General features: G+C 48.8%; 1 protein-coding gene across 1 annotated transcript; it reads right to left on the reverse strand.

Moving 5' to 3' along the window:
• Positions 1 to 405: 405 nt before the first annotated feature.
• Positions 406 to 5,886, reverse strand: SHISA3 (shisa family member 3). Its single transcript, XM_006073845.4, has 2 exons — positions 4,791 to 5,886; positions 406 to 1,959 (listed from the first exon to the last, which is right to left on the reverse strand). Exons 1-2 carry the CDS (start codon positions 5,065 to 5,067, stop codon positions 1,520 to 1,522), a joined length of 717 nt encoding a protein of 238 aa, XP_006073907.1. The 5' UTR covers positions 5,068 to 5,886; the 3' UTR covers positions 406 to 1,519.
• Positions 5,887 to 10,203: the final 4,317 nt, after the last annotated feature.

The following is a 10,203-nucleotide window of genomic DNA, read 5'->3' on the forward strand; positions in this document are numbered from 1 at the left end:
ACGTACAATAGTATGAACCCATATAAACCTGGGTTTCTGAAGGACACCCAAGGGGCCAAGAGGCAACAAAACGGAGGGAGATGGGCCAGGCCAGGGAGACCAGGCAGAAGGCTGGTGGAAGGCAAGGACCCTCTCTGAAAAGGACCTCCTACCCCCGGCAAAACAGCACCCTTGGTGCCACATCCTCTTCATGCCATGAGAAGCCAAAATTCAGATTCTTATGAGAAATGTCCCAATTTTTAAATCTAGGCAAATAACACATCTGAGGATTGCAGCCCACGGGCTGATGTCTCTATAAATGTTCACTTCCTTGGCTGCTTTCAGGCGTCCCAATGTAGAAAACAGCTTTAGAACATAATACAACATTAATGTAGGATTTTTTTATTCATTTCAAATTATGAAATGTTAGATAAAGACATTTCCTTTTATTGAATAGCAGAGAGTACCATTAAGGAGATACAATGAAGCACTTTGATCTAAAGTTTCAAAGAGATTTCATGAAAACATAAAGCATTTTATTTATTCTAATCCAGCAGGATATATGCCCAAATATTTAGTCATCAGACATGGAATTCCGTGGCACTTAAGATACATACTATCAGATGATTATAGCCAAAGCTGAACTTTGAACTCCACGCTTATTATTAACATAAAAAATTACAGTGTGACTACTAAATAATTAGTACCATCAGTGTAGTAAATACATTAAATTACAAATCTTTACATTTGTACATAACTCATTTTACAAATAAATGTTTTAAGACCCAACTGTTCAACTTTCATTTAAACACTAAATGTTGCTGAACAAAACATCTGCAATAAATATTCCCTTGGGCAGGTGGGGGAAATGCTTTTACATAAGATCTCTGTTACAATGAATATCTAAGTAAATATTTAAAATATTAAATTTCTCATGCAGTTATTGAAATCTTCTGAAGACACTCTTATATTTCCAACAAAATTTAGCTATTGATTTAAAAAATAACTGTTCTCATGATGCTCATATTATTCCCAGTTAACTTGCTCCCCAAATTATAAACAGGCTGTTCACTGTCTCTTCAGTTTACTTAGCACTTAATTTTTCAAATGAACCTTCGATAATTACAATCAGGTACAACTTCTTTGCTTATTTATGTATATATTTGTATTATGACTCACTAAAGAACTTATAACGAAAAAAGAACGCATAGACCTATGTAGGATAGCTGAGTTGTCCAATAAAACAGCTTCAGCCGATTTGTAACTTTCAAGTCGGACTACTGCATATTTTGAATAAAAGTAGCATAAGTTGAAACGTAATAGTCACTGTGCTTTCAAAGCCAGAAAGCAATTTTCTTCATACAGCCGTTCTGTGACTGCAGCCAGGAACCTCAAGGCTAAGAGGCGCTGTATTTTCCTTGCACTTTCCTCCATGACGTTGCTGGTCCAAGTGAAATTGTCTTGGGATTCCTGGTGGCCATGGCAGCAGCATCCACAGGCGTGCCATTGCACTAGACGATGGATCTGTAGCCATGGCCTGTCAACTGGAAGTGAAGTCTGGACAGCTCTTCCCAGGCAGCGGGGGCTCCTGCTGGAGCGGGTAAGCGAAGTACTGGGGTGATACCAGGAATCCGGACGGCTGGGTCAAGTGGATTGGGTGGCCCGTGGTGTAAGGCGGGGGCGGTGAGGGCACCAGGCAGCCTGGTTCTGCCCGGGCAAAGGAGAACCTTCGGATGGAGCCCCCAGTGGAGCTGGAGCTGGTAGCGGTGCTGGACTGCCTGGAAGGTGCCCTGAGGTTCGTAGAAGTCAAGATCATGGGGAGAGTCTCTGTCTGATAGCTGCGGAGTGAGAAGCGGATTGGCTGCTGCGAGGGTTCCTTAGGTCTCAAGCAGGTGCAGCAATAAATGGCCACTAAAGAGCCTAGGATGATGAAGGCAATGAAGATGGAGCCAACAATCAGGAAGGGAACGTAGACAGGCTCTAGAAGGCAAAAACAGGCACAGGTACTCGGACGAGAGATTCCCAAACTCTAGGCTGCTCATGGGTAGGAGGTGGAAGGTCCATTCAACCACCTTGTCAGCCCGGCTTCTCAGAGCTTGTTACTGGTAACCTCTGAATTGTAAACTGTGATAATAGAATATTCTTGCTCCTAGCAGGGAGGAAGCAGACTGATACTGTAGACTCTGTTAGCAATTAGCCATCATATTGCACATCTGGAAATCAGAAGGAACAGACTCTATCCTGTCCACGCACTGGAGGGAGGGAAAAGATGAGTTTGGGGGGTTACCATAACACTGGCTTTCAATCCAGGTTTTAGGAGTTTTATCACAGTGGGGTGCTTAAGGACGCTAAGGCTGAAAATCCATCTCCTAACCAAGAATCTCCGATCTGAGCAAAGAGAGCCGGACCTGTTAAGTGAAACCCCCAGGATTTTACAAGACTACAGAAAGAACAGTATAAAGAAATCCATAGCAGGCCCCCATTAACTGTCTCCTACCACATGACAGACTGTCCTGTCTGGATACCTCTTTCAATTTGGGATGCCTCCTTCAACCATCACGCTCCTGCCTCTCGATCCCCACTCAAATTCTGGGAAGGTCAGACTGAACTTTAGCTAGACTGCGGTGTGGTCCTTGGTGTTGGTGACCCACACTTTCTGGGAGTGCACGTTTTTGACCGAGTTAACCCCAGTTCCCTTCTCTCTCTAAGGCAGACATAATGTTTCCCACCCAGAGGCACCTCCCAAGCAGTCCTCCAGGTGTGGCCCCTGCCTGATAGAGCTGCCTTGGGATGCAAACCTCTGGTTTAGAGGTAGAAGAAAGCAAGTCTGCATTGACTAAGACCCTGCTGCTGCTGCTGCTAAGTCGCTTCAGTAGTGTCCGACTCTGTGCGACCCCATAGACCGCAGCCCACCAGGCCCCCCCGTCCCTGGGATTCTCCAGGCAAGAACACTGGAGTGGGTTGCCATTTCCTTCTCCAATGCATGAAGGTGAAAAGTTAAAGTGAAGACGCTCAGTCATGTCTGACTAAGACCCTACTGTGTGCCTATTTTGTATTTATTAGATTCATGTGACCCTGTGAGGCAGGAATGATATGGTCTAGTTTCCAGATGTGGAAACATATTGGAGAGTTGCTGAGTTTCCCAAAGACACACAGGCGATGAGTGACAGGGAACTATCCACCCTAAGATCTGTGGGCTCCTGGGTATAAGCTCTTCCGGGTGCCACCCACTCTGCCCTGTCTTACTAGAAGAAGGTTACTACTACTTCTACTGCTAATACTTCTTACTACTTCTTGCCCTGCAGAAGGCAAGTCTAAAGTGACTACTCACTCAGCACCTTGCTGAGCATCCATACACTCATTTATTTCACAACCTAACTCTTCTGAGAGCAACATGCCCACTTTAGAGTTGAGAAGCGGCCCAGAGCAGTTAAGTAACTTGCCCAAAATGACAAACTGGCAAGGGAAGGTCCTGAGGCTTTGCCAGACCCCAGTCTGGGTGGATGCGTAGATTGCCCCCTTTCCTGCCACAGAGCACTGCGGGAGGCCAGGATGGGGTCCCCGAGGTAGACCCGGCACTTAGCACTTGCTCTGCAGAGAGGGGAGTGACTGTGAAGCCAGTTTGTACTTTCCAAACAGGCCAGGCCGCCTTAGAGTTCCCTACTTTCCACTGAACATCTTTCCCCCAGAAGCCACTTCCTCAATCCTCTAGACTGGTATTTTGCACTCCAAAGTTAAATTCCTTGAAGGTCTAATGGAGTTCTAAGGTGAGAGACCCCCTTTCCTTTAGGTTGTCAGTCTCAGGGGACTGGAGCTCCAGCACCGTTAATCATCTCTCCAGCCTCTCCTGCCTTGCCTGGGGACCATCTTTGGCCGGCTTCAGACCCCCGCTCTGGAGTTCTGGGGTGTCAAGGTCTCTCTCGGCTCCCCCCAGTCCCCTGCCCCCGCTCCTCCGGTTTCTCGGCCGTAAAACCATCGCCTGGAGCTCTAAATGGTTTCCCTGAAGTTCCGATTCGGGTGGAAAGTTTTTTTTGTTTGTTTTTTAAGGTGTAAAGTTCCTCTGCTGGGGTTGTGATTTATTCCGCTCTGAAGTAAGCGGAAACTTGACCCGTGTTTTCCGACGTGAGAATAGGGGGCGGGGAAGCCCCTGCGACCCCGGTTTCTAAATATCCAACCGGAGGACCTGGGCATTTCTGAAAAGCGTGACAATAGGGGGTGGGCCGGAGTGGGTAATTCGATGCAGAGAAATGAAAGGAAGTCGTGAGAATGGGGCTTAGAAACACCACCAAACGGCCACACACACTCACAAATGTGGCTTAAGTTCCTTACTGCCCTGGGGCTACAGATAAACTCACCCCAAGAGTTGCGTTCCCTGCGCCATCAGCACTTCTCAAAGCTCCCGGAGCTCCCAGGGCGCAGAGTAGGGCACCCTCACCAACCCTGAAAACTCAAGTCCAGCCTGGCGCTGCCCCCAAAGCCCTTCTCTGAAATGTCGTGAGCGCCCAAGGGCTCTCTCTTTCTCGCCGGGAGTCACTGGGCACAAGCCCCGCGGTCCTCGCGGTCCGTTGCGAACTAGCTCCTGGGCAGACCGGCGGAGACCGCGTGTGGCGTGAATCGGGACTGCAAAGGAACAGCGCCCCTGACCTGAAACGCGACCACCCACTTCTCCCTTGATCCCCCCACTTTCTAGAGTCCCCTTTGCGTAGACCCGGGAAGGCCTGGCACGCCTCTTTGCGCGCGCACAGGTCGGCACACACGGCAGCCGGCCACGCGGCCGGGCAGGGTCTGCCCCAGCTTGGGCCCGTACTCACGCGCCGTGATGCCCGGGTGCTCCAGCTCGCCGCGGTCGTTGGTGCAGCCGCCCTGCTCCAGCCTGGCGTCGGCCGCGGCGCAGCAGTAGCGCAGCGCGCAGGAGCCGCAGCAGATGGTGGCGTCCAGCGTGTCGAAGTCCTCCGGGCACTGGAAACCCTCGTGGTAGTTGCCCTGCACGTCCACCCAGCCGTGGCAGTACTCTCCGGGCTGCTGGGCGCCCGCCGGCCCCCCGCGCAGCCAGCCCAAGAGGAGGCAGAGCGCCAGCAGCGCCCCCATCGCCGCGGGCGCGCCGGGCGGCCGGGAGGGGGACGCGGCTGGAGAGCGAAGGGCTGAGCCGGGGCTCCGCTCGCCCCGCGGTTCCGCCTCTCCTGGGGAGCGGCCTGGGGAGCTGCCCGGGCGGCCAAAACCCGTCCCCTGCGGGTTAGCGGGGGCCAGGGAGGAAGCAGGGGCTGCGCGGCGGGCTCAGCCGGCCGGGGGTCTGCATGGTGCGCGGGGGCGAGTTGGCGAGGGCCCGCGGGAGGCGCCGGCCGGGGCTGCGGCTCGGGCTGATGCTGCGGTCCTTTGCCCCGCTCATAACTCTTCGGGCGCGAGGGGCTCGCCCAGCCCTCGGCCACCTCCCACCCCACTCCTCACGGGAGCCATCGCGTCCGGGGCTGGCAACTCCCGGGCCGCACAGCACCTGGACTCGCCGCCGTCGCTGGGTCCAGAGCGGAGCCCAAAGCAGGAGAATGTGTGATGCCCACGTAAGGGGCTTCGGGACAGGCAGCCCCTCAGCCCCCGCCCCTGTCTGTCACGGGAGTCAGCCTGGCCGGGCCAAGTACAAACGGCCTCCCGGTTGCTGACAGCTCTGCCTCCACGACGTCCTTTAAAAAGGAAGAGGGAGGGGGAGACAGCGAGGGTTAAGAGAGAGTCCGCCTCCCGGGTCGCGCCGCCCGAGCGCGCGCGGCGCGGCTGCGAGTCCTGCGCGCCCTCTGGTTCGTGCGCCCTCCTCCGCCTTTCCCGGGCCACCTCCTCCTCTGGCACTCCCCCGGGACTCGACTCGACCCTAAACTTGGGGGATCAGGCCCTCTCCACGCGCGCACACACACACACACCGCATAGTCCTGCAAACTCCGCAGAGGGCCAAGGCCTCCGGGTCTCCGTCTACCCACGCGAGTTGGCGCGCGAGTGGGGACCTGAGGTTTGCTTTTTAGGGATGTAATCAAATATGAACTGGGCGGCTGAGGTTTGTCGAATCATCTGTCACCTGTTGCACAGATCCGGCCTCGTTCCTGGGACGCCTGTTCTAAGGGTTCCGGACGGATGGCGTGACTTTTCAGGCCCTCCACATTTGCGCTGCGTTTTCCCCTTGGGTTTCCACTTTCTCCAGAAGGGACGGCACGTTTGACAAATGCGCATACACTCGCACTCTCCCCCGTCCGCATAACCTGCGTGCCGCCGGGTGAAAAATCGAGGGTCACCTCCGCCTGCCCTGGGCAACTCACAGAACCTCAAAGAGCACAATTTCTCCATTCGCGCCCGCAAAGGATATAAAAGAGCAAAATTAATGATAACTGAGCAGATCTGAACTTCTGTTCGGGCAAAGAAACACATTTATTTAAATGATGTGTCCCCCGTGTGCTATTTTCTGGGGCACTGCGCCTTCAGCCGGTAAGTGCCCTATGGAACTGGCGTTATGTGAAACCTGCGCTCAACTCAAGAATTTATTTTTACGGCATCTTGAACTTCCTCTCCCCATGTATTGGTTCGTGTGAATATGTTCCGCGTATCTCGACCTATTTGTCCAAGGAAACGCTGAATGCCCGTGTCACTGATTTAGATGTTGGCAAGTTGAGTGAAACAAAAAGACAAAGTTTGCTGCTCAGCAGACTTGAAAGTGTGCGGTCAAAAGCATTCACCATGCTCGCGGCTTCGCGAGCGTCCGAGTCGGTTCACAGAAGCTTTTTTTTTTTTTTGGTAACTCAGTAAAACGGTTTCTGTTTTAAAATATAAGTTCAAGTATATTACAAGGAAAGATTCACTTCTGATTTCTGACTTTAAATATAGGGATTAGCATTTAGTTATAAGAATGTAAAAATAATGCCCAACATTTCAGATGTTAGGTAGGACTGTGTAAATATTTAACTTTATTGCTCTGTTAGATATTACGTGGGACAATAATACGCTATTTAGTAAAACCCAATTAAGTTCCGGCTTTTATCTACAAACAAACAATGAGACAGTCTTTCTTGAGTTAAAGAACTTAAATAAGCATATGGGAAATTGTTTTTGCAGAAATTTCTTAGGTACTGTGTTTTTACTTACAAAAAAGAAAAGTCCTTGCCAGACTTAGAGAGGTTTTTTTGTTTGTTTGTTTGTTTGTTTTTAAGGAGTGTTGTTTGGATTGTATAAATCCTGAGCAATTAAGGAAGAAAGTAGTGTGGAACCACACAGCACCAGTGAGATATAATGATCGTGATAAGATGACAAAACTACAAAGACATGTTTACTGCTAATAACTTTCCCAGAACCACACCTCTTAATAATATTTTTGTTAAATTTAGAGGAATTTCATGACATCACAACTACACACAGTTCTGCAGCAACCTCTGCTAGTCCCCCAAGGGTCAAGTTTCTCTCATTATCCAGCTGTTCTTTGATAGCATTAATATTTTAGGGAATGATTTGTTGGCACATACCTCCCAATAATTACATTCTCTGTGCCACCTTGGGATTATTTTCCTTAGGACACTGGCTATATATAATTGATTCCCTCATTCAAAGCTCCTGCCTATTTGACTTATTTAGAAAGCATTTTATTCAAATTTAGTTGGACATTTACTCATAGAAAATAACCACACCTCCAAATTACTTGATACTCCTTAGATCTGATGTGTGTGAGCAGAAAGCAACTGTACACCACGCTTTCTTTTCTAGGTCTTGATCCAAAGCACCTTTAAACCATCATAACAGTCAGCTCAGGGGGTTTGCACTGGGGGGGAAATGTGTTGGTTCCTGTCGTAGAAACTCTCTTCCAATTGCACATTTACAAATTTCTACTGCAAAAGCGACGCTCTCAGAATGCTCTTTGAAACAAGAAGATAACATGCATTTCCTTTGGGGTTTATAAACATCCAAGATTGCTGTTATTTTGTTACTACTTGAATGGTAAAGGAAGATTAAAAAGTTCTCATAGACCCCCCTCAAAGACTCAAGGCAGAGGACCTAAAGATGGAAAATCAAATCTGCACCATCTGGGGTATCCTGTAGAGGTTTGGGGAAATTCTATATTTTCCCTTATCGCAGTAACACAAATTCCATATTTTGGTGAAGAAAATAATCATAAGAGATCATTTCCTCAGCTTATATTCTCTTGTGGCCCTCCCTGCCTCCGGGAAATGGTATAGGAAATGAGTTAAATGATATGATGTCTGGGATTTGCTTTAATAAACGCCAGAGAAAGAGAGAGTGGGAAGGGGGAGATTAGGGGGGAGAGAAAGAAGCAAGGAGGAGAAGGAGATGGAGAAGAAAAGAGAGAGAGAGAAAACAGTAAAGGAGAGAGAAAGAGAAGAGGGAAGGAGAAAGAAAGGGGAAATTAAAGTTAGGGGAGAAATGTCAATGTGAAGACAGAATAAAGCAGCTAACACACAATAGCCAATGTGTTGATAATCGTAACTGGGTGAAGGGCACTTGCAAAATTGAAATGCAATTCTATTTTTATGTATGAACAAAAATTATATATATATTTTAAAAAATTTAATAGCTTGGAATCGGTAGCATCATGAAGTTGGCACCAGACCATACTTTTGACCTTTGTCCCTTTCACTTCTTTTTGTTTTATGTTCTTTGAAGCAGAGTGAAAGATTTAAGAAAAGCAATACAGAGAAGTATGGAAAAACAGGGCAAAATGAATGCATCAGAAAGGACTGGGAACTAAAATATCCTAAGGAAAGAGGGAGAAAAGGCCAAAGGAATGCAGAAGTGAAGAAAAAATAAAGAATTTTTAAAAGACGATTAGCTTTGGCTATGGAAATCCCCTCCAGCTCATGGGCAGTGAATCCAGATATGAAATAGGAAACAAAAAGGTTTTCAACCCCCCCTCAAGTTTTTTCCTGAGTGATGTATTATCTTTACCCTTCCTTTCATTACTTTGCCTGGGACTTAGAATTCTCTTCCTTAGATTACTTACTATAAATCTCTTAATCCAGAACCCTGTCAATCTGAGATACTGAAAAGGTACATTTTTCTCAAATTTGCTTTGGCACATATTCACCACTAGAGAATATGAGGCGCCCAGAAGTGTACTTTCAAACACCGCCAGCAGCCCAGCCCCAAGCTGTGCCCCTCCCCTTGCATGTTCTTTGACCTCAGACTCATCGTTTGTAAAGAGGGGATTAGATATTAGGGCCTTTAGAGCAGTGTTTCACAAACGCGCATGCGAATCACCTGGAGTGCTAAGATGCAGATTTTGATTCCCAGGGTCTGAGAAGGGGCTTGAGATTCTGTCTTTCCACCAAGCTCTGTCAAGTGATGCCGAGGCTGCTGTCTGAGGACCAACCCCTGCATGCTCTTGGCCTCCTCTGCCCTTGTCCCCACTCACAGGGGAATGAATGAGTGAAGCCAACGAAGCAGGCCCATCCAAAGCCTGTACCACCCTCTAGGCCTTAAGCACTCCCTACTCAAACAGACCCAAGCTGGCTCCTAGGGTTTGCAAAAGCTTCTTGTGAAGGCAGGCTGTGCTAAGTCGCTTCAGTCATGTCCAACTCTTTGCGATTCCATGGACTGTGGCCCACCCGGCTCCTCTGTTCATTGGATTTCCGGGGCAAGAATACTGGAGTGGGTTGCCATTTCCTCCTCCAGGAGATCTTCCTGACCCAGGGATTGAACCCACTTCTCTTAGGTCTCCTGCATTAGCCAGCGGGGTTCTTTACCACTAGCACCACCTAGGAAGCCCCAGAGGTAGGCTAGGGTGTCCAAACATGGATGTGAGAAGCCCCCTGCAGTGCAAGAGGGACTCTGGGATGGACTGGGGAAGGAGGATAGGCAGATTCAGGCTGGTAGCCTCTACCAGTGCCCGGACTCACACATGGCAGAGGGAGCCTGTTACGTGGCACAGCCCAGAGACTCAGTAAATAAATAGTCATAGAGGGAATCAGTGAATGATCGCATGAATGATGAAATGAATATTTTCCTTTAGTAACTCCAAACATTTACCACACCTCATGGTAGTTTTATGACAGGCCAATCCATCTTCTCCGTTGGCTTGACCTCCTTTTTTGTTACTGCATCCTGAGACCTAGCAGAATGCCTGGAACATAGTGTGTGTGTGCTCAGACACTCAGTAGTGTCTGACTCGTCATGACCCCAAGGATGGTAGCCTGCCAGGCTTTTCTGTCCTTGGAATTTTTCAGGCAAGAATACTGGAGCAAGTTG

This window comes from Bubalus bubalis, chromosome 7, assembly GCF_019923935.1.
Source record: "Bubalus bubalis isolate 160015118507 breed Murrah chromosome 7, NDDB_SH_1, whole genome shotgun sequence".
NCBI classification, from domain to species: domain Eukaryota; kingdom Metazoa; phylum Chordata; class Mammalia; order Artiodactyla; family Bovidae; genus Bubalus; species Bubalus bubalis.